Source organism: Camelina sativa, chromosome 3, assembly GCF_000633955.1.
Source record: "Camelina sativa cultivar DH55 chromosome 3, Cs, whole genome shotgun sequence".
In the NCBI taxonomy this organism is placed as follows: domain Eukaryota; kingdom Viridiplantae; phylum Streptophyta; class Magnoliopsida; order Brassicales; family Brassicaceae; genus Camelina; species Camelina sativa.
In genome coordinates, this window is record NC_025687.1 from 9311272 (window position 1) to 9335325 (window position 24054).

Sequence of the window (24054 nt, forward strand, 5' to 3'; positions counted from 1 at the left end):
AAATGAATTGAAAAAAAAGGACCATTCCTCCTCGGATTGGATTTATATGTACATAAAGACAAGTTGAGGCATATGACCACAATAAAAAGGTTGAAAAACCAACTTTGAATCCTTCTATAACTGAATCAATCTGATAGCATTTCTTCTAGCTCAGGCTCATCCGAAATGGATGATGCATCATCATAATCTAACCTCGTACCATTATACAATCCTCTGTCCTGTAAATCAGTTTGGTCTTCCTCATAATCTGTCCCTGTTGACGACTCTGCATCTTCATCTTCGTTCTGTTCATCATTGCTTACTACAACATCTTTTTTGTTTTTCTTCCAAAGTTTTCTCGAATCCATATTTCCCGCCTTTAATTTAGTATCTTCGCATATACAAGTTGATGGATTCTCATGAAACTCACCTCTACCAGCTCGTACTTCCTTTGGCTCTCCCATGAATCCTCTCTGAAATGTTCTGACTCTTGAAGCAAACTCCTCCCAAGTAGTATTCTCTTTGCTCATAAACAACTTGTATAGCTTTTTCGCATTCGGTCTAATTGTCGGTTTATGTCCAAAATATCTCCTACATAAAAACCAAGAATCATTCAACACAATGCTAAAAAAACATAATGAAGTAGAAAGAAAGAATATTTGGTTTTGATTAAACTACCTTCGACCGGCTAATATTCTTGCCATGTTCCCGTTATTGTTGGTAACGAAGACATCACTTTCATCACACACAACGAAATCGAGTGCAGCCATCCGTGAAGAATAAGAAGAAAATGGTTTCAACTCCATTTTTGTTGCTATGGTGTCTTTTGAATAGAAATGAGGGAACAGTGCTTTCAAAGGAGCTAATGATTTCTCTCCTCCGTAAACTTCACCTGATGCAACGTATATATGAACATCGCTCCCATATCCCAAAGCTCTAAGCATTAATCCAACTTCTTCTGGTGTAAGCGGACATCTTCCTTGTCGCCTTTGCTTCTCCGGGTTATTTACCTGCCATGGAAGTTTAACTCGTTAAATCCAACAAGAAACAAGAAAAAGAAGAGGGCATGAAACAATAAGATTTTGTATCCCTACATGCAAAGTTTTCCATCTCCTTCTGATTGTTCCCAACTCTTTTTTCTCCTTGTNTGAAGTAGAAAGAAAGAATATTTGGTTTTGATTAAACTACCTTCGACCGGCTAATATTCTTGCCATGTTCCCGTTATTGTTGGTAACGAAGACATCACTTTCATCACACACAACGAAATCGAGTGCAGCCATCCGTGAAGAATAAGAAGAAAATGGTTTCAACTCCATTTTTGTTGCTATGGTGTCTTTTGAATAGAAATGAGGGAACAGTGCTTTCAAAGGAGCTAATGATTTCTCTCCTCCGTAAACTTCACCTGATGCAACGTATATATGAACATCGCTCCCATATCCCAAAGCTCTAAGCATTAATCCAACTTCTTCTGGTGTAAGCGGACATCTTCCTTGTCGCCTTTGCTTCTCCGGGTTATTTACCTGCCATGGAAGTTTAACTCGTTAAATCCAACAAGAAACAAGAAAAAGAAGAGGGCATGAAACAATAAGATTTTGTATCCCTACATGCAAAGTTTTCCATCTCCTTCTGATTGTTCCCAACTCTTTTTTCTCCTTGTCACCACCTCCATAGTAACATCCCGAGAAGGCAAGCATATCAGGTTCAAACCTAAGATGTAAAGCAATGAAGTGTTTGCTCTTTTTCCTCATTCTTCGGACCAATTCATTACCCATTTCAATAATTGGATCAGTGAACTTAAGCGCATGATAGTTTACTCTACACCTCAGCTTCTGCAAATCATCTCTCAACTTGTTTGAAAGTCTGTAATCAAATTTATTTAATTGGACTGCCTGAAACAAAGAGTTGGTTCATACATAAGCATCATTAAGAAAGATGAAATCATGAAGCCTTAAGATGATATGAAGCTTAAGGATTAAGAGAGAAAAGCATGAAAACTTACATGCCTTTTCTGAAGAACAGGTAATACCCGATTGATGTAAAATCTCTCATTGCATTTTCTCGGTACACGCATTCTACTAGGGCTCCATGTTCTCCCTCCTTTTTGTGGAAGTGTCTCTATGATTTTGACATCTTTTGAGAGAAATGACATAAACCAATCAACATCGAAAATATGTGAGAAGTCACTGCATCATAGGAAAAAACACAAAACTAGATGTTACTAAGACGCACAAAACTTTTGATTTTTACCAAAGCAAAAGCAAATCTGAGCAAGAACCTGGCATCTTTCCAGTAGGATTTCTGATCTAACTTTGGAATAACAAGTGTAGCATTTAGAATCCGAGCAGCAACAACAGCATCTACAATCTTGATCATCAGAACAATTACATGGTGAAACTCAGAACAAAACTTTAGTAACAAAAAAAAAATACCACAGAACCAGATAAAGCTATAGGAACTTACTCCAGTTCGTTGTTGGTTTAAACCACCGCTAGTAGCGATTGCCAAGTATCGATCATTCCTAGTAATTGCTTTAGCATCTGCAGTAGAAAAATCAAATGTAGTGTGTGACTAACAAACCTCATGAAATTCAAAAACTACTATTGGCTGATTCTAGCTTGCTAAACTATATTCCCAAATTGCAGAAACATTCAAGCATTCTAAATTGAACTCTCTCTAAATTTCATATATCTCTAAACACCAAAAGTGAAATAATTTACGCACTTGGGAACTTGGTGCTTGCATTACAGCAACCATAAAAGAATTCAGCATTCCAAGAACGCCAGATATCACGATCTGATCTCCCTCCATTTCTCTGCTTCCATTTAAAACAAACACACAAACCCCAAAAGAGCCAATAAGGTGAGATGCAACAAAAATATCCACACTTTACAACAAAAAGGCACACTTTGCAGCAAAGAAACATTACAAAAACCCATTTTGAGTATATCAAAATCATATATGTCAATCAACATATCAAAAAATTAAGAACCCTAACCGGAACTGTGAAAACTACTGGTATGTTCTTCTCATCATTGGATACAGAGATAATCCGCTTCTGCAATCAAAACAGAAAACAATGGCGTTAAGAAACAGAGAGAGATCATAAACAAAAATCTGTAAAGTCTAATAAAAGAGAGAGAGAGCGTGTACGGAGATGCGGCGATCGGAATCATCAGGAGGAGGTGAAAGAATGGAGAGAAGAGCGAAGAGGATGAGGAGAGCTCCAGAGACAGCGCATATTAGAGGGAGGAGACGACGGAGACGGTTGTAATAACTGTAGCGCCGCCGCTGAAAAGCCATTGAAGGCTACACGCGGCGCTTTTTTTACCTTCGCCTCGAAACAGAGCACGCGGCTCCAATGGAGACAGAAACACAAAAGTCTTCGTCTTTTAAAGAGAGGAGAGACAGAAGAGAGTTTTAAAAAAATTGTGAATCCCTCTCTGGTTTTCACGACATCTCCATCACCATTACAATCATTACAAGATTCTCTTCTCTCTCTCGTTCCAATCAAAGATTGAATTTTTATATTTATCAGAGAGAGAGAGGGAGAGAAAGGTTGAATTTTTATTTATATATATTGAGAAATGTAATTTTTTGTTTTTGTTTTTTTTTGTTTTTGTGTTGGGACAGTTCTTATAGATTTCTGGGCTCTGAAAGAAATGAGGCACCGCCTCCAGCACTTGCTTCTAACAGCTTTTTTTTTTTTTTTTTTAATTTCATTAATTATTCTTGAATTTAATTTGAGTTTTAATGATAAATATTTAATCACTATGATGAGCTGGATTGAGAATCTTGCAAATGCAAGTTATTCTATTTTTGTTGATTTTGATTGTTAATTTTCCTGTTTTGCTTATTTACACTTATCAGGACATTATTTGTTTCCTAATAATTGATTTTATCAAAAATAAAATGGACAATTTTTAAGTTCACCTCTAGGGTGAACCTTTCTTATTTACCCCTTCTTAGTTAATGAAACAACTTATTGATTAATAAAACAAATTATGTATATCAATTAATTTTAAAACTATTAATTTTAAACATTATATTATAGTTATAATTTATAACATCTAAAGATTCTAAACTCAAATCACTCTTTTCATAAACCCAAATTAAAATACAATTTTTTTTAATTGTAAAATGTAAACTCTAATCACTATTTTTATAAACCCAAACCGACATATAATTTTGTTTAATTGTAAAATCTAAACCCTAACCACTATTTTGTAAACCCAAATCGACATATAATTTCGTTTAATTGTAAAATCTAAACCCTAACCACTATTTTGTAAACCCAAATCGACATATAATTTCGTTTAATTGTAAAATCTAAACCCTAAACTCTAAGCATTCTTTTGTAAATCCAAACCAACATATAATTTTGTTTAATTGTAAAAACTAAACTCTAACCACTTTTTTGTAAACCCAAACCGACATATGATTTCGTTTAATTGTAAAATCTAAACTCTAATCATTATTTTATAAACCTAAACCAACATAATTTCTTTAATGAAAAAACTACAGAAATAGTTTCTTTAATTTGTTTTGTATTTTTATTTTAATTTTGATTTATTTTATAAATATGACATAATATGACAGTTTGTTGTATTTTGATTGGTTAGCTAAAAAGGGGTGGATAAGAGTGGTTTACCCCTAGGAGTGAACCCAAGAATTTTTCAAATAAAATTAAGAGATAAAATTAGTGTTTTTGTAAACTCTTTAACCATCTTTTGACAATAGAGCCAGTTGTAAGCTTTTGTTTATGTTAAATCACTTTACAACTTTAGATTACTGTCTCAATTTCCCATAATGGTGTAAATATTACTCTTTGCTTTTTAGCATTTGTTATATCATTCGTCCTTATCAATTTTCTTCTTTATTAGAGAAAAAGAAGAATATTTGAAAATTTAACTATTTCGGTTATTAGCTTTTGCTAAAGAGTGTAAGTGAACAAATAGCGTGAACTGCAAAGGAAAGTATACTCTTTTTGTCTTGTCATGTTACACTGTTTCTGTTTGCTTGGTCTTGTCACAATCGCTCAACATAAATGGTGTGAGCCGGTTTGAGGAATTTTGGATTCGTACTCCATACCAAATTCGGGAAAATAATTAACGGTTTTGAGATCATCTACCTATGGTCTAAGTCTAACCCGAGTAAGAGGTCCGGTCTAGTTACGCAATCGTGTAATGTATTATTGATTGAGACAAAAAAAATAATTCACACGCAAATCGTAGATTGATTATCATGGTAGATTAATCGTTTGTTTATCTTTACGCCTTCATCGAATCATTAAAGATGATGATTCTCTTTTTCTTGGTATAACTTACAAGTTTCACCATGTGAAACGTAGTGTTTTATTAAGTGTGTCAACCATATACTTGAGATTTATAGTAAGTTCACTCATTTCGTTGCAATGTTAACGTCTACTTTTCTTGAATACGAATATAGGATACATTGTAATCGATTACAAAAGATTTCATCAGGATCATCAAAATTTCATTTCTGTTTGGTACCAAGATTCGTTTAGTGATAATAAGTTTTGTGATTAATTTTACTGTAGTTAGAGTAATATAAATAGTACTATTTATAATCTCTTTCGTTTACTTAGGGGTGTATTATAGTAAACGGTTTACTATAATACACTTGTGAGTTGTCAATTGTACACTGTAATGTATATGTTGATCACGACTTCCTAAGAACTACAGTAGTACTTTATTTAGTTTTCTTAAAAAAGTCGAAATCTAATAAACAAATTGCAGTAAAGAACAACAAAAATAGATAATTAAGAGACAATCATCCAAGGATTGATTCCCTTAAAGATAAGATATATCCACTTGACATCAGATTCAACTCTCTCTAAGTCAGAAATCGAATGCAACAGATCTAATTTTCCGGAAGTCAATTTCATCCCGGTCTTCTTTATTTTAGAAAACATACAAACTTGGGTTAAGTTTTTTTATTCACACAACATGATCTCATAGACAGAAGTAATTTTATAACACACATTTCGAAGAGGGTGGAAGTAATAAAAATAGCTTACCAATTCATAACTTGCTTACGCTTTTCTTTGATAAGCTTCCCAAAGCCTTAGCCTTGGTCCTCAGAACAAACTTCTGAACTTTTCCAGTCGATGTTTTAGGAAGATCCTCAAACACGATACTCCTCGGAGCCATGTAATGGGGAAGCCTGTCCCTGCAATAGCTTATAAGCTCCTCCGCACTGACCTTAGACCCGTCTTTGAGCTTCACAAATGCACAAGCAGTCTCACCCCAATACTCATCTGGCCTCGCAACCACAGCTGCTTCAAGAACGTTAGGGTGAGTGAACAGAGTAGACTCAACTTCAATCGAGCTAATGTTTTCTCCTCCAGAGATTATAATGTCTTTCGATCGGTCTCTGAGCTCAATGTATCCGTCGGGGTGTTTAACACCTAAGTCACCACTCCAAAACCAGCCTCCTTTAAAAGCTTCCTTGGTTGCTTCAGGGTTCTTTAAGTAACCATTCATCACTGTGTTTCCCCTGAAGACAACTTCACCCATAGTCACACCATCAGCTGGCAAAGTTCTCAAGGTTACAGGATCTTTTACTTGTATTTCCTCGATCCCCAAATGATTAACGCCTTGTCGGGCTTTCATTTTCGCCTGTTCTTCTCTAGGCAAAGAGTCCCACTCAGGTTTCCATGTACAGATAGTGCCTGGTCCATAAGTTTCAGTTAACCCATAGGAATGGAACATAGAAAACCCCAACTCTTCCATCTTGTAAATCACATGAGCTGGTGGTGGTGCAGCACCGGTTATAAAGGATACCTTCCCCGGAAGCGGTTTCTGCTCGGATTCAGGCGCGTTGATGATCATATTCAATATTGTTGGCGCACCTGCCATGTGAGTCACCTTGTGCTGGGAAATATTATCGAATATACCCTTGGCAGTTACATTCCTCAAACATATATTAGTCCCACCAATAGCAGTAACACCCCACAATAAGCACCAGCCATTGCAATGAAACATGGGATTAGTCCATAAGAAAGTAGGCGATGAGTGCATTTCGTTGAGCAAAACCGCAGCCAGAGAATTCAAATAAGCACCTCTGTGACTATAAACAACACCTTTGGGGCTTGAAGTGGTACCTGACGTGTAATTGACAGATATAGGATCACACTCATCGTTTGGTCGTTTAACCTCGAAATCAGATTTCCCCATGGCCACAACATCTTCGTATTCCATCGCATTCTTTTTCCCTGAAACAGATTGAACAAGAGGCATGCGATAAATCAAGCTAAAAAAAAAAAAGTTGTAACCACATCGCCGGTGGAGATCCCGAGCTGGGAGAGAGCAGATGCGAGTCTGATGCAGCGGTCACGAGTCTGGCGCCACGTGTACTTGACGGAGCCATAAACTACGGAGATTCTATCAGCGTAGACGACGGCAGATCGATCGAGGAAACNGATAGTGCCTGGTCCATAAGTTTCAGTTAACCCATAGGAATGGAACATAGAAAACCCCAACTCTTCCATCTTGTAAATCACATGAGCTGGTGGTGGTGCAGCACCGGTTATAAAGGATACCTTCCCCGGAAGCGGTTTCTGCTCGGATTCAGGCGCGTTGATGATCATATTCAATATTGTTGGCGCACCTGCCATGTGAGTCACCTTGTGCTGGGAAATATTATCGAATATACCCTTGGCAGTTACATTCCTCAAACATATATTAGTCCCACCAATAGCAGTAACACCCCACAATAAGCACCAGCCATTGCAATGAAACATGGGATTAGTCCATAAGAAAGTAGGCGATGAGTGCATTTCGTTGAGCAAAACCGCAGCCAGAGAATTCAAATAAGCACCTCTGTGACTATAAACAACACCTTTGGGGCTTGAAGTGGTACCTGACGTGTAATTGACAGATATAGGATCACACTCATCGTTTGGTCGTTTAACCTCGAAATCAGATTTCCCCATGGCCACAACATCTTCGTATTCCATCGCATTCTTTTTCCCTGAAACAGATTGAACAAGAGGCATGCGATAAATCAAGCTAAAAAAAAAAAAGTTGTAACCACATCGCCGGTGGAGATCCCGAGCTGGGAGAGAGCAGATGCGAGTCTGATGCAGCGGTCACGAGTCTGGCGCCACGTGTACTTGACGGAGCCATAAACTACGGAGATTCTATCAGCGTAGACGACGGCAGATCGATCGAGGAAACTGATCGGAGTGAGAGGAACGTAGTTGGCCGGAGACTTGATAGCTCCCTCCATCTTCTTTGTTTTGTCCGCCGGAAAAGTAGTAGTCTTGAACTTTGACTGTTCCTCTTTATTTGAAACGCAAATCTAGCCTTTGGATTTTTGTCGTATTATGTAATAAGCATACATCTATTTGGTTTTTGCTATCTAGTGGTCTACACCACATATTCAGTGTCGTATTAACTTTTTTCTTTTCTTGCAAAAAACACATTTTACATGTTTTTCATTTTCAAGTATAGTACATAATTTGTTATTAACTGTAAATATCTAGAGCTTAAATAAATTCACACATCCTTACAGTAATTAGTTAAAAACAGTGTCTTCGTAAAGGTACCCTACCCATGAAATAGCTCAAGAAAAGCCTGAGAGTTAGAGAATGGCGATGCAGTACTCGTGTGGACATCAGATCTGGCAGTTTAGGCCCTGGAAGATTTTGTCTCTGCTCCAGCAACAGTCATCAAGCTTCCAGTGTCAGACATGTAGTGATAATTGTAATTGATTCTGGTCACTAAATCAGCCAAGTGAGGAAAGTGTCCCACATTCAGCTTCGAAGACAACACCTGCAAGTTCAATTTCCCATACTCAATTAGATTTAGTTAAGGTTTTATACGTACTCAGAGTTTGAGATAAGTGGCCTTACTCTAAGGAGGAAAGCAATACAGTCCTCAAATTGTTTCTCAATCCTGTCTATCTCCATTTCGCATCTCGCCTTCATCGCTGAAACTGCTCCTCCGCTGCTCAGAGTCTGTTGTATTGAGTAGAATTCTAGGGCTAAACCAAGAATCATGTTGATCCGACTTGCTATGATTGCCCACTATACAAAAAAAAACCATCAAACACTTGGTGTTATAGCTCTTCAAACTTTTGTAATGCATTTAAGAATGGTCCATTACCAGCTTTTCTTGTACCACAAAGCATTGCCTCTGAATCGATAACAAGTAGGTCTCATGTACATATATGACCTCATCTAGAGACCCTGCTTTTACCATAGATTCACACAGTTCACGCCACGCGGTGTGATATACCTGTTTACAAAATCCAGTTAAGCCTGACAAGCTTTTAATCTTAATTCAAGCAGCAAACGGTAATTGTAACTAATTCTTCAGTATCAGACAATACCCTGTCCATTACGTATTGATGAAAAGCATCCACAAAATTGAGGAGCTTTTGTTCCAGTAACCAGTGGTGCTTGCGGATTTTTGTTGCAGAGCCTTTACCCTATAATACATAAACACCAAAGTTACTAAGCTTATCAAACTAAACCACATTATTATGATTCCTCTTTATAATTATCCTTATTGATAAATAACAAAACTGATTAGGCTCTTTGAAATTGAATTGAAGTGTCACATTTAACAGTTTAAAATGAAAAAATGAGTTTGGGAGATAACAAAGACCTTCCACATCCATCTTCGTGCTTTATCAAGCACGTATTTTGCTCGCTTGACCTTCAACAAAAATCCCATCACCTGTTTACATTTAAATAATCAAAACACAGAACATCGAAATGTTTCCCCAAAAAATTAGCTGCATAAGAAAGGGTTACCTGGTTATATTTCTTAATGGCCTCACTATTGGCAATAAGCTCAAGCGGCCATGGCACCTTAAAAAAGAAAATAGTTTAGTCCTTTCAATACACATATATGTAGCCCATGTAATATGCCAATACGCAGCATTTATGTGGAAGACTATATGTGTTTCTCTATACCTTGTATGTGAATTTGAGAGACTTAAGACAATCTATCCCAAAGTTGTTAACACGGCTTTTACGAGTTGAAGTAAGTGGTATTACGTCACCCTTGACATCTTTGTCTCTTTCTAAACAATCTTCTCTGGAAATAGATACCACCAATGAATCAGGACTGCTTAACAACATGGCATCAGCTGAATTTCTAATTGATTCCTGTCGATAATCATTACAATTTGGAATTTAGTTTGTCTGTATGAACACGATTAAGAACCAGAATCTGTTTGTAAGTGATAACCAAGATGAGAGCAGTGTCGCCAGAACGAGGTTCATCAAGAGTGGTTACCTGAAGGATTATGTTCAACTCAAAATCATCATTTGATGACTCTCCCTTGCCCAGCCTATCGAATATGACAGTCAGAAAATGTTGCAGAAGGTCCCCTGAATTTTTGAAGGATTTATTAAGATTCAAGATACGAACCTATTGCCAAAGAAGCTGAAGCACATAAAACATACCTGAACCTAACAAGTAAATGGCACGCAACACTGCAAGTTCGTGCATCAATTTCCAATCATTCATTAGTCTTGACAAAATCACTTTACCAATGTAGTCCGTCTACAACACACACACAACTTTCATAAGGTAACAGAAGTATGAAAGCTAAAGCAAGTAACAGCGACGCAAAGCTTACATCACCGTACCTGCCTTCTGATGTAGATTGTGAAGCATTCTTGCAATATAACAACAGGAAGTGGAGTATCACTTGGCTCTTCCTTAAGCATCCAGCTGAGAACTCTTGAAGGAAGTGTACTATTCTTTTGGAAAGGTAAAAATTCTGACATATGGAGCTTCGGCTTTTTTTGTTTTGTTGATCACAAAGATTTCAAAATAAGCTATCAGAAACTATTGCACACGGGAGAAAAGTGAGGGATTGGACATAAAATGAATCATAGAATCATCAGTATCAAGTACCTGGAATGACGGAAGCAAAGTGGGAAAGGGAAATAACGTTTCTAGAACTTTGGTGTCATCCTGAGAAGAAAGATACTCAGATGTACCAAATTGAAATCCAAATCTGTAGTTTGTTCCGCTCAATCCAGCATCTGCCAATCCAGATCCCTCAAAAACAGCACTCAACAAACTCTCATCATTTAAAGAGGGTAAACAATAGTTTTGTGATAAGTTCAAGGCATTCCACGCCTTTTTATTCCTCTGAAGATCTATTTTAGATACTGAAACAACAACGTTTTCATGACAGAATAACCCTTGCAATGCCTTCTCGGCAGCGAGACCAGTTTTTTCGTTCCCATCAAAAGTAACATAACATGCACTCTGGTGTTCCAGTTTGGCCTCCCTAGATCTTTTCTCTTGCACAGCACCAACCAACAACTTATACCACATTCGATCTGAGTAGGTGGGAACCGGAAGATCTTTATCACCCATGCCATTCACCAGCTCTCCACTTATATATGATGCTAAAGTTGGAGAAATCTCCCACTCATCCAACTCATCTTTCCACAGATATCTAGATACATGATCACCATGGCCTATAAGGCCGGCAAGTGATAGACAAAAGATTTCAGACAAGGATAAATCTGCAGTGCTTCTAAAGCTGTTCTTTTCAGCCAGGGGTATGGCAGTGTCCAAATTCCCAAAACCATTTCGCCCACGGTACTGAATCTTTCCAGAAATTTCTGAAGACGTGGAAGGAATATGCTGAATCAGCTGCAGTGACTTTCCAGCAGAAACAATTGACTTACAGATGTCTTTTATGAATAGTGGGCATAACACCCGATTATTCTGGTCTTTTTCTTTGTCAGAAACTGAATTGGAGTCATTCACGTTCACTCCTTTCTTTTGATTTAGCTTAGTTACATTTGATTTTGGACCCGGCACCCTCGTCATAATATAGCTTTTCTCCCAAAACTCTGCATCGTCAACGGAAACTGACTGGTTGGCTGTAAAAAATAACTGCGAAGAACAAAAGTTAATCTTCACCTACCTCTTCCAAGAACAAAAGTCGTTTAATACTCATCGAACATAAATACAATTCAAAGAACACCTACCTCTTCAAAAGGATCATCAAGAGTTCCCTCAAACAGCCATGAATCCAGCCCCTCTACATAAGGCAATAAACTTCCAGCAAATATTTGCAGCAGCATGTGAAATCCTTCCACCTGGTCAAAATATTATCAATATACCAGTTATAAAATTGAACCACGAAAAGGGAGAAAAACACAAAAACTCAGGAAAAAGGCCACAACCTCACCACCTTGTACAAGGCATACTTCATCTAGCCTCTTGTAAAGGTAATCAAGAACGTGAACAGCAATTTCAGCTGCCGAAATAGTTGAACCTGACTCAAAATACGCATGAGGGAGTGCACCTCGTACAACTTGTAAGAGATATTCAGCACCTGAACACAGACTACCAAATAGAAAATAAAGATGAAGACTGCTATAAAATATAACTTCTTGAACCGAGAAAGAGCATCCGATAAATAAAAGTATCTAGGCTACACACCTAGATAAAGAACTAGTTAATCCCAATAGGGTTGGAGTGACAGCAATATTAGAATTGTTGATCTTCACTTCCTCGTTCAACGCAATATCTCTGAGTCTCTGATCCAATACCAATTCTATATCAGTCTCCACACCACAATTGTTCAAGAACAGATTAAAGAAAATAGAAGGGGATAACTTGCCTCAAGCCAAGCAGAGATAGAGTTAGAAAACGCCATTAAAGTAGGAGGAGATCTAGAAGAGGTATTAATTCCAGAGACAATAGACTCAACAAGCTTCAAACATGTTGCAGCATACAAAAACCCAGAGAGAAGAAGATGAAGGCTTGACTGAGACAAATGAGAAACTCGTATCTCACTTTTAGGGCGAAAAGTCTGTTCCTTTTGGTGCCAGAGAATGAAGGGACTAGAGAAACCTTGCAATGCTTGTAAGAGACCTCTCACCAGATCCAATTCATTCACGCTCACTGCTAGTTCTGAGTGGTGTCTCCAAACTCTGCGACTGCACATCGCTCCCGGAATTGGGGTTTCTAAGCCAGCGCGATCAACTCGAAGCAACGACGAGAGCAACGACTCCATAGCTGGGTTCAGCTACTATAAATTTTGATTTTCCATACCACAATTGACTCTAAAGAGGGAAATCGAAGAACCTTTACTAATTAATTGCTATGGATGAATTTGAGAAAAAGGGAAGAGAAAAAGGGAGAGTGAGAGTGTGAGCGAGAGCAAATGAAAAAGGTCTCTAATGGGCCCAAATTATACTTCTCCACTTAGCCCAATAAAGGCCATCGCAGTTAATTGTAATTACCAAGGGATTCGAATTTTTAATCAACGTAACAATAACAAAGAGTATTTAGGGTTATAGGGTACTACACTTTCTTAGGTTTTATATCGTTTATTAGATTCAACTGGCTCATAAGAAATGTATACAGAAAATTATTGCAAAATTTAAGTAGAGATATTGTAGTCAACCCTTTTTGGTTGGTTAAGGATTTTATCAAATGAAAAAACATCTCAACTCAGCAGCATTCAAAATAAATAAACATCTATAATATGAACTTTTGGTCTCAAAAGATGCAGCTCCCTGAAGTCAAAATCTAAAGAGAAAGTTTCTAGAAGACATTATCAGAGTTCAAGTATCTATGATGCAATAAAACTGTAGAAGATTATAAAGAAGGACTCATGTGTTGTTAAGTTGCTTCGTGTCCCTCAAGTCGTGAGCAGGAGATAGACGAGGCCTTTTAGATATTCCACTATTTCAGATCCTCCGAGCTTTGAAGTTCCAAAGACTCTGTCGACAAATGTGATCGGTACCTGCAGATGAAGATGCGCACCAGAGAATCAGGATTATGAATGATATATATATATATATATATATATATTTTAAAAGCAATTGTAGTCACAAGTGAACTGATATATAAAGAGAGACCTCTTCAATCTGGTATCCTTTTCTGGAAGCACGAACGATCATTTCCATCTGAAAGACATACCCTTTACTCACACATGAGCTAATCACATCTTCAAGCACCAATTTCTTGTATAGCCTTTCAAAAAAAGGTCTGGAGGTCAGTCATTGAACTATCAAATAATGTCAGCAAAAAAAGATGCACATATGTTAGTTGATATTTACCGGAATGACCCGGTTAAATCAGATACACCAGGCCATAAAAGTGTTTGAGCTAGCACGTTTGCTCCTCTACTAGTGAGTTTCCGCATAAGATTCCACCCGTGTACACCACCATCTTTTACATATCGTGTACCAGTTACTATACTTGCATCTGTCTCTAGCTGTTTCCTTTATGATTAAGTAAAAAAATCCAGTCAGTTGAAGTCAAGTCACTATAACTTGTGAAATTACTAAGAGATCAAGAGACTCTTCTTTTTCTTACTTGATGAAACTCGGCAAGTATTTTGGCTGCACAAGAGAAGAGTGGCAGGGTTAACTCAACAGCTAGACAAGTAAATAGTACGAAAACTAAATTGATGGCTCTTACATGATGTGAAAGATCAGCATCCATGATTACAACGAAATCACCCGTAGCATACTTCAAACCATGAATATATGCAGTTCCTGTGATTGATCATGCAAAGAAGATTAATACCACTTTTTGTAAAGCAAAACAAGAAGAAGATGAAGATACAAAATTACATACCCAGACCAAGCTTCTTGGCTCTAGCTCTTAAAAGCTGCATCATAATAAAAGACAAACACAGAGTTCACCAAAACAGAAGAGAGCACAATAATTCAAAAAAATCCAGAGGCCCTAACACAGTCATTGTACTCACAATACGGTCTTCACCATACAACTGCTGCAGTTGCTTGACAATATCTTGTGTGCCATCAGGACTCCCATCATCCACAACAATTATCTCAAAATCAACATCCCTATATCATCATACAAATAAGCGGCGATATTTCTCAGTAACTTTACACATAGAAAGTACAATTCTATTAATTTCTTATAAAGTAGGTACAGGAAGAATCGATCTGAGATTAGCACATCTAAGCTTCTGATCATTCACCGATCACACTAAACCAAAATGCTCAAAAAAAAACAACAACATGAAATTTGCTTTTATATACAGTTTGAGGGATCACTAAAATTGGCTTTTACTGGATCTGCAGGCTGGCTACAATGTAAAAACCATGATCGGAAAATTTCCGAGATCCATAACTTCTAATCCTTAAGGGAGATTGGCGATCAGATTCGAATTTTAATCATTTTTTTCAAACAGTAACACCCGATTCTGGAATTGAACAAGAAACGTGAAAAAAGGATCAAAGATATATATTCATTCACTAACCGGAGATGATTAAAAATCAGGTAGACAATGATAGCTATGTTGAGGCGCTCGTTGTAGGTAGGAATGATTATGCTATACTTATACTTCTTCTCTCCTATGTTCTCCTTCTCGTCCGCCATATCTCCCGGCGAGTTTTGCAGCCTTCTTCGTCTACTACTTCACCCGTGAAAATCAGTCGTCGTCTGTACAAAGATACGGATTAAAAATACAGTTAATGTCAAAATATAGGGACTAAAAAAGTAAGTTTTTCAAATTGGGCCTAATATAATAAACGGGCCTAACTTAAAGCCCGAAATTAAATGAGAGAAAAGCTTTTTAAAAACAGGTAAAAATCGTCCATAATAGCATCTGAATCGGTCGCTCTCTCTCTCTCTTTGCTTCCGCCATTTTTTTTTTTTATTTTCTAGGTTGCTGCAGAGTTAAGGGGAAGGTTTTAAAATTAGGGTTTTGCCAACAGAGAGAGAGAGAGAGAGAGAGAGGGAGAGATGAGCCGAAGTTTGGGAATACCGGTGAAGCTTCTACACGAGGCATCGGGTCATATAGTGACGGTGGAGCTAAAGAGCGGTGAGCTCTACAGAGGAAGTATGATTGAGTGTGAGGATAACTGGAACTGCCAGCTCGAGGAAATTACTTACACCGCCAAGGTAACTAACTCCTACTTTGATTATCTCGATTCGTTTTATTTTGAGATATTTTTTTTTGAATTATAGGTTTCGTTTCAATTTTGTTGGTGCTGTAAAAACCCTAGATTTAGTGAGCTGGGCAAAGTTGCTTGGAAATTTTAGATTGATTCGTACTTAGGTTTGTAAGTAGGAATATGTATCTTTGGAGTTCTTGTTGTTATAAAACCCTAGAATTGGTGATCCTGCTTGTGACATTAGATTAATTTTGACTCTTTAGGGTATAGTAATCCCCAGATTGGTTAAGCATAATGAAGTTTTATGCAAAGCCTAAGTTGCTCTTTAGAAATACAGGGGTCAAATAATATGAATTACCTGAACTTTGCAAGTCTTAAAGCTTCCTCTTCTTTACGATTTGTGTGTGCTGTATGGGTTTTGAATTAACCTGGAGTTTATCTTCAGATACAGTATAATGGTTTTTCTTGTTAGTTGTCACTTGAATTTTTTTTCGGGGTTTTCCAATGTTGTCTTACAGGATGGTAAAGTATCACAGCTTGAGCATGTCTTCATTCGAGGCAGCAAAGTCAGGTGCTGTAAACACTTACTTTTGATTTGTGCTTGGTTCCTGACATTCTATGTAAACCCTAGTTGATTAGTAATTAACATGTGGAGATCTTGACAGGTTTATGGTCATACCAGACATTCTCAAGCATGCTCCAATGTTCAAGCGTTTAGATGCTAGAATCAAGGTACTTTCTGAACCCTGTATGTAGAATTATAGTAGAGTTTTTATGTATATCCGCATTAAACTTAATACCTTACTTGCTTAATCAATGTAGGGAAAGAGCTCATCTCTGGGTGTTGGCAGAGGTAGAGCTGCAATGCGAGGAAAAGTAAGTTCACTCTCTCTCTCATGATATATTGTTCATGAAATCAATGTTTCGAAGTTTTATCTAAGTTTTTTGAGCATATTTAAATCCTTGTTAGCCCTCTTAATGTTTGTTTTTTCTTTGTCACTACCAATTGTTTGATTCTTGAATCTTCGTGATGTTATCTTAAAGCCGGTTGCTGGGCGTGGAACTGGAGGAAGGGGAGCGGTACCACCTGTGAGGAGATGATTGATTTTATGTCCAACATGTAAGCTTTGATTCTGAGACAGTCTTTCTGCAATATCCAGGTCAGGTGAAAGCGGCCTTTCTTGTGTCTGGCATTTATGCTTTAGGGTACATTGTAAAACCAAACAAGAGCGAACGAGAGATATCACCATGATGTTTGAACCAATTGACAAGTTTTCATTATGATCTTTTTGATATGTCGATTCTCTATTTCTGGTAGTAGTAATGGATAAAGCAAAAGCACACTGTTTTTCAAAATGGTCTTAATAAGACAAAGCTCTCGGCTAAATTGAAGGAACTAAGATAATGAACACTAGCAGTAGATGAAGATAACCATTGATTGACTAAGTAAGGAGGACTATAATCTTACAATAGCTGACAAACAATTTGGATTTTGGATATTTGGGAAACAATTTAAAGAGAGAACAATATATATTTAACGTCTGCCGCAATTTTGCCAATATACCCCAGCAGAAACATTATTTCAAAGAAGACTGTAGTATTCAGACTTTGATTTTTCTTTTAATAAGAACATGAAAAATTATCTTGTTTAAATGCTTAAAACATAGTGGTTTTCTTACAATACTGTACAACATGGTGTTCTATATTTAGATGTAAACCTTTTGTTTGAAGAAAAGTTCCATGCCAAAATGCCTAGAGTTTCAGTTCTTAAAAGTTCTGTGTAGTAAAGTGGGTCATAAAATATCACAAAAGCTGTGTTGCAAAGTGGGTCATAGAAGATCCTTGAGTAATTTCACAACAAAACTATACATTTAATTATGACGGTGATTGCTTCACAAGTTGAATATAGAAAGACATGATATCCAAAAGATTGATTGCATCTTTTTATTTCTCTCTTAAGTGAAGAAAGATCAAAAGACCTTTAAAAGAGAAGAACCGAAACAACAATTGTACATCTCCCATTTGGGCAGCTTCAGTTGCTCTATCTCTCTTTTCTCCCTCACTCTTTTAGTTTCAAAAAGAACAAACTCGAGTTAAGTCATATTAGATTCTTATTATAGTTTTTTCCTCCATTAAAGCAGAAACCCAGCTGGTTCAGTCCTTGCAGCATGACAGAACTTAGATGTGTTGTACTTCCTGTGAACTCCTGTGAGCTTCCCTGTTCCTGCCTTGTGATGAAAAGCAACCATCTTTCTTGCACATGCCCTGAGATAAGAAAACCAAAACCCAATTTTCAGAATTCAAATAACTCACATGGAATTCTCAAAGAGATTTGAAAACCATGGATGTTCTGAATCTTACAATAGCTGTTCTTCCGTGTAGCCTGTGTGAAACTCACAGGTTTTGCTCCATTCTTCAAATCCCTTAAGTGTACACTGAGCAGTGTATATTGCTGAGGCCGCTAGCTTAGATGGAAGATACTCCAGCATTTCATACTCCACAAGGCAAAGCTCGATCATAAAGAACGACAAAACCTCAANGCTTCAGTTGCTCTATCTCTCTTTTCTCCCTCACTCTTTTAGTTTCAAAAAGAACAAACTCGAGTTAAGTCATATTAGATTCTTATTATAGTTTTTTCCTCCATTAAAGCAGAAACCCAGCTGGTTCAGTCCTTGCAGCATGACAGAACTTAGATGTGTTGTACTTCCTGTGAACTCCTGTGAGCTTCCCTGTTCCTGCCTTGTGATGAAAAGCAACCATCTTTCTTGCACATGCCCTGAGATAAGAAAACCAAAACCCAATTTTCAGAATTCGAATAACTCATATGGTATTTTTAAAGAGATTTGAAAACCATGGGATGTTCTGAATCTTACAGTAGCTGTTCTTCCGTGTAGCCTGTGTGAAACTCACAGGTTTTGCTCCATTCTTCATATCCCTTAAGTGTACACTGAGCAGTGTATACTGCTGACGCCGCTAGCTTAGATGGAAGATACTCCAGCATTTCATACTCCACAAGGCAAAGTTCGATCATAAAGAACGACAAAACCTCAAGCTGAAACCACAATTGCATACCACACAGAGTTAGATATTAGGCCTGATGGTTTTCGAACATAAAGATTCAAGCTTTTTTTTTTTATGTAGATATATACCTTTTTGTCAGACTGAGCTGCTTTGAGAAATCGTTTCATGAAAACATATGGAGTTGGTAGAGAGAAATTGAATTGCAAGGTGTTGGCCATTAGCTTCTCCTGCAATAGAAACCAAAACAGGTTAATTAAACTGTGAAGCATCATCCTATGGTAACTAATGATCAATAGAAAGTTGTATTCACCATATCTAGCACTTCTCTTCTAGTGTAAGCTTTGTCAGAGATCAAGATGAGATCATCCACTACTGGAACTGACACTTCTTCGTATTTGCAAGCAAGCAACAACGCAGTAACTCCAACTAGCTGAAGCTTTTTCCTCACGATCTGATGAACTGCAAGGAATCTGTCGATGGCATTGATTGTGAGATAAAGAGTTTCCTCCATCAGCTCAAACTTGTAGTGCACCTGCTCAAAATAAGTTTCCATGTTAATTGATCTTCAGGCACATTGAAACAACAACAATAACATTAGAATAGCTTTGTCTACCTCAATTAACCAGTCAATGAGGATTCCTCTCATTCTCTCATTAAGATCTTGTTGATTGTCCATATAGTTAGGAGGCACACAACTAAGGTTCTGCAGAATCATAAGAATCAATCAAATATAAGTCACTTGAAACTAGAGTCCCTTAATGATAATAACAGAAAAGCAAAAATGTGTGTTGAACACCATTAAGTTACCTCAGATTTCCTGTAGAAAGTATGCATATCATTGACATATTCAACCACGGCTAAAGGATTCTTCTCATCAGAGGCGTCAATATCGATCACACGCTCTTCTTCTTCATCTGCATCTTCCATTTCAATCTCCTTCTGCTCTTTTTGAAAGACACAAGCAATATGAGTATAATCTTATCGACACTTCCGTAAACAAAAGGAAACAAAAAAAAGGTTGAGAAAATATGCATACCATGTCAATCTCCTCCAGCATTGCTTCAGTGTGTTGTACAAACATTGGTTCATGAAAGTCGCCTCCTTCTTCCTCATCACAATCATCCACATCAATGACAATCCTCTCAGGCTCCTCACTTGAAACCGAGTCTGGTTTCTTAGTTTCCTAAGAGTTTAAAGATGAGAAATTACAATCCAGTCTATGTCATCATTGTTCTAAACGAAACACACATTGAATAGTGTCACTATAGAGTACCTCTTCATGAATTTGTGGCTTCTGATCTGCTAACTGAGCAGCAAACTTCCTGAAGCAACATAGAGAAGTAAAAAGCTTTTGTTAATGGACTCATTAATCAGACAATGTGAGATACTACAAGTAGACAAAGAGTAAAGATCTATACTTTACCTAGTAATTGGTCGATGCACAGGTGGTTTATTACAGATGCCATCCCTCCTGCAATGTCAGAGTAAACAAATTGGGTTCCTAAGAATCTAATCAAAAGGGAGAAAAGAAAAAAACTAATCTTGAATCTGAGGATTGATTGAAGTGAACATACTCAGAGAGTGATCTTTTGTTAACAGCATAAGGGTAAGACGGCGCTTCAATGATGTTCTTGTTAATAGTACTTAGTGCTCTTCTGGTCGGTCCTGTCGTCCCCGTGGTCTTGATCTTTCCTCCTCCTCCGCCTGCACCAAGTCAATTTGGGGTAAAAATCGAAAGACAAAGTTTGGATTTTTAATAACAAAATCGATCGCTCGATTAAAAAGGGGTACCTTGGAGATTCATTGATCCGATTAATCCAAGGCTATTCTCATCTGATCTACCCATTCTTCTTCTTTGTTATCTGCGGAGGTTATTAATTTCATTAAATCCCTCTTCTCGAAAATCAAATTTCAAAATCGAAACATCCCCCAACTTAAAAGCAGGGTTTTTTTTTTATTTTGGTTTTCAAAAATCAAAAAATTAAAAGACGAGTCTTGACAATCAAAACCCTACAGATCCGGTTTAATATAAGAATAACCTCAATAAAAAGACCCCAATCAAGAACAAAGACCTAAACAATCCCAAATACCCAGATAAGAAGAAAAAAGCCACGGTTTTTTTCAAAAAAAAGTTCACCTTTTGTCACAGTCAATTCAAAAGAACCACCGCAAAATTAAGTCAACCCCTGATCACAAATTCTTCACAAAAGCCAGCCCAGTGTAAATCTCTCATAAACCCTAATAGTTCTTGTCCCGTTGGATCCAAAGTTGATCAAACAAAAGGAGAGAAAGAGAGATCTTTTTTGTAAAAACCCAACGCTCTCTTTCTCTCTACTCTAATGGCTTCCTTCGATATTGAAGATCCCTCTCACTCACTCTCTCTCTCTCTCTCTCTTCCTTCTCTCTCTCTCTCTATAAGGGCAAAGAAAGAAGAAAAGAAAAAAATAAAAATAAAAGGGCTGAAGAGTAATAGAGATTAGAGAAATTTGAAGACGAGAAGAGCGGATATATTGTCCGTAAACATTTTTTATTTTTATTTTCTTTAAAATTAACGGCTAGTTCATCTCAGCCGTTCGATTAAAGCCACGTGTATCGAATCAAAAGTTGCCTTCTAGGCTTCTACTCTGCATCTCTCTACTCAACGGCTATTATAGTGTTTTTTTTCCTTCATGTGTGTGTGTACACTACTCATTCAAAAAATTATTTGGATTTTTCTATTTTGGGGAAGACAACTCATTTGTTATAAAAAAAAATTATACATTTCTATAAACACAAATTAAAAATACCTTAATCTGATATAATTTAAAGAATGATGTTCGTCTCCTTTGACCACAAAAGACAATTAAAGACTCGTTTGAATTGAAATACATTTCTCAAAATATATTATATCCTATTTGTTTTTAGCAGAACACACACAAAGTTCAGATCTTGAAGTGTATCATTATAAATATCATATCATACTATATTTTTTTATGGGAATAAAGATATATACAAATGTGTACATAATAATGGCTTTGATCTACTGCATCTTTGGCAACTAGCCAACAACACTAGTACCACCGATCACATTTAAATCAATCATGCCATTTTTGTAAAAGTAAGAACATTATGTTAGAAGAAGAACCAATAATGTAACTAATAACACCTTGTTTCTAGTTGACATTGAAATAACATGTTGTGCTTTTATAGTCTTAGCCTTTTGGGTTTGAAATTGTACTAAAACTTCTTGTTTCTCACTTTCTTGTTTCTATTTCCTTTTTAACTGATATTTGAAAAACACATGTATATTACATCTTTTAGGTTGCTTTGTGTATATAGATCATAGTTTATGAGCTTCCTCGTTATCTTGCAGTTTCTATTGTTCCTCGTCTTGTTCTTGCGGTTTATCTTCTTGTATAGCATTCGGTATCTTGCCCGTAGACTGCTGATACATGAATCCACCAAACATTCCAATGAAGGTCGAATGGTTATCCCATATAAATCAAACTGATCGCAACTGTTAACAGTTTATTCACAAAGCCAAGAACCGTAAAACCGGTTGCAGAAATACCCCACCGACACGAAAAACCGAAGAAAGAGATGGCTAGACCGAATAAACAAGACAAACCCACTGGCAAAACAACAGATAAACTGTACCAATCAGGCTTATCACCTATGTCATGCCTTAATTTCTGAAACTCTTTCATTATGAGCAACTCAAGGGGCAACAATAGAAGGGCTTGGAGGTTATTGTAAAGCACAAGACCCCAAGTGTTTAACCACGTGCTTGATGTTCGACAGGATTTATAGACATACTCACAAGATACGCAATAGCCCAGCTATATATATATATACACTGTGACTGTAAAGTGGTAATCAGTGAGAACATAGAGCAAGGTTCCTTCAAAGATGGTAGCAAGAGAGATCCAGGTTTTAACAGATGTTAGTGTAATATTTACCAAATTCTTCAACTGGCCACAGAGTAAGACACCTAATGCACTATTAAAGTATTCAAGAGCGGTTGATGCACAAGGGTAAGGAAACCTCATGTCATGAGTGTGATGATAGAGAGAAGAGAAGCTGAGATGCAATAACCTGTAACAACACCATACACAGAGACTTGATGGAAACAAACCAATGCACCCAAGTCTTGGTTCCTTCGATTTCTTTCTCTTCAGTGGATACTAAGATTTGCACTCGAAACCTCATCCGATCGAATCGAAAACGTTTCCAATGTCGTCTACATTACCCAATTCCGAGGACGTTTAAGCCGTACGCGATCTAGACTCATCCCATGGATAACAGAGTCAGTTCTAATCACGAATATCAGAATCAGTTGAAAATTCGATTCGAAAACCAAATCTGTTGAGAATAAACGATTCACCGAAGAAAAAAAAAATCGATTTTAGACCAAATAATCTGACGACGAAGAAAGCAAAATTGCAATCAGACTATCAACCAAATGCAGTAGAGGTAGCAAAAATCGATTACAAATCAAATCTACTGAGAGAGAAAACGATTCATCAAATGCATCGAGAAACAGTAACGAAGAAGCGAAGTTTGATTTTCAGAAAATACGAACCTGAGTTGATGAGATGAATCGTCGTAATCGGAGAGATCACAGAAGAAGAAGGAGGTGATGCTGCTTCTTGTAGGAGCCAAATGGAGCTTTTAAAATCGACAGACATTGGATCTCATCTTTTTTGAATTTCCAATTTTCACCATTTTTTTTTTCTTTTGCTTTTTTTCAGTTTAATGAACAACTGTTTTCTTATTTTATGCGGGGGCATAATTAATGAATTCAAAATCTGCAGCAACTCGGCCCAAAACTACCCATCAGATTAAAGCCCATTTAGTATCTGATTTTACTCTTAACTTTACATAATACCACGAGATTTTGGCAGCGTATATTTTCGACACTTGTCCTCACTTTTTAATTATTAAATTCTTTTAATTTATTTTTTTCCAAAATACATACATTAGTTTTCATATTCACAAAATTTAAATGATAGTTTTGTACTAAAATATATATTGACATTTATGCAATGTTCTTTTAGTTTATACATAAATATCATATATCAATATTTTATATAATTAACATAACATTATAATTATGCAAAATTATCATTTGTCAATATTTTTTATAATTACCATAACATTATAATTTTGCAAATAAGAAATAATTAAAT

General features: G+C 36.9%; 7 protein-coding genes and 1 pseudogene across 8 annotated transcripts; 1 reads left to right on the forward strand and 7 right to left on the reverse strand.

Annotated features, from left to right (window-relative positions):
- Positions 8-3546, reverse strand: LOC104776172 (uncharacterized protein At1g04910). Its single transcript, XM_010500185.2, has 9 exons — positions 3130-3546; positions 2975-3034; positions 2701-2791; positions 2440-2516; positions 2255-2343; positions 1979-2162; positions 1584-1868; positions 1168-1499; positions 8-570 (listed from the first exon to the last, which is right to left on the reverse strand). Exons 1-9 carry the CDS (start codon positions 3277-3279, stop codon positions 126-128), a joined length of 1713 nt encoding a protein of 570 aa, XP_010498487.1. The 5' UTR covers positions 3280-3546; the 3' UTR covers positions 8-125.
- On the reverse strand, positions 5861-8120 carry LOC104776174 (probable acyl-activating enzyme 1, peroxisomal). Its single transcript, XM_010500187.2, has 2 exons — positions 7429-8120; positions 5861-6670 (listed from the first exon to the last, which is right to left on the reverse strand). Exons 1-2 carry the CDS (start codon positions 7994-7996, stop codon positions 6021-6023), a joined length of 1218 nt encoding a protein of 405 aa, XP_010498489.1. The 5' UTR covers positions 7997-8120; the 3' UTR covers positions 5861-6020.
- LOC104776176 (gamma-tubulin complex component 5-like) lies at positions 8394-13123 on the reverse strand. Its single transcript, XM_010500188.2, has 15 exons — positions 12607-13123; positions 12426-12523; positions 12167-12329; positions 11969-12079; positions 10875-11873; positions 10604-10756; positions 10418-10517; positions 10248-10342; positions 9923-10117; positions 9761-9817; positions 9612-9683; positions 9334-9432; positions 9108-9239; positions 8855-9028; positions 8394-8774 (listed from the first exon to the last, which is right to left on the reverse strand). The coding sequence occupies exons 1-15, from the start codon at positions 13000-13002 to the stop codon at positions 8631-8633; spliced, it is 2988 nt and encodes a 995-aa protein (XP_010498490.1). The 5' UTR covers positions 13003-13123; the 3' UTR covers positions 8394-8630.
- LOC104776177 (probable dolichol-phosphate mannosyltransferase) lies at positions 13385-15422 on the reverse strand. The gene is made up of 8 exons (XM_010500189.1): positions 15229-15422; positions 14710-14809; positions 14577-14610; positions 14418-14494; positions 14313-14338; positions 14054-14218; positions 13853-13967; positions 13385-13737 (listed from the first exon to the last, which is right to left on the reverse strand). Exons 1-8 carry the CDS (start codon positions 15345-15347, stop codon positions 13633-13635), a joined length of 741 nt encoding a protein of 246 aa, XP_010498491.1. The 5' UTR covers positions 15348-15422; the 3' UTR covers positions 13385-13632.
- LOC104776178 (small nuclear ribonucleoprotein SmD3b-like) lies at positions 15583-17182 on the forward strand. The gene is made up of 5 exons (XM_010500190.2): positions 15583-15872; positions 16384-16436; positions 16531-16597; positions 16688-16741; positions 16910-17182. Exons 1-5 carry the CDS (start codon positions 15714-15716, stop codon positions 16964-16966), a joined length of 390 nt encoding a protein of 129 aa, XP_010498492.1. The 5' UTR covers positions 15583-15713; the 3' UTR covers positions 16967-17182.
- Positions 17785-18403, reverse strand: LOC109132238 (cyclin-B2-3-like). The gene is made up of 2 exons (XM_019243566.1): positions 18227-18403; positions 17785-18130 (listed from the first exon to the last, which is right to left on the reverse strand). The coding sequence occupies exons 1-2, from the start codon at positions 18382-18384 to the stop codon at positions 17998-18000; spliced, it is 291 nt and encodes a 96-aa protein (XP_019099111.1). The 5' UTR covers positions 18385-18403; the 3' UTR covers positions 17785-17997.
- LOC104776179 (cyclin-B2-3-like) lies at positions 18413-21377 on the reverse strand. Of its 2 annotated transcripts, none has more exons than XM_010500193.2 (12): positions 21024-21377; positions 20678-20748; positions 20461-20590; positions 20310-20357; positions 20160-20208; positions 19923-20069; positions 19694-19825; positions 19500-19589; positions 19197-19418; positions 19015-19113; positions 18739-18917; positions 18413-18641 (listed from the first exon to the last, which is right to left on the reverse strand). In XM_010500193.2, the coding sequence occupies exons 2-12, from the start codon at positions 20730-20732 to the stop codon at positions 18509-18511; spliced, it is 1284 nt and encodes a 427-aa protein (XP_010498495.1). In that variant the 5' UTR covers positions 20733-20748; positions 21024-21377; the 3' UTR covers positions 18413-18508. The 2 variants fall into 2 exon arrangements, with proteins under 2 accessions (XP_010498495.1, XP_010498494.1); XM_010500192.2 differs by having other exon boundaries at positions 19694-19831.
- Positions 22071-23589, reverse strand: LOC104778799 (annotated as a pseudogene).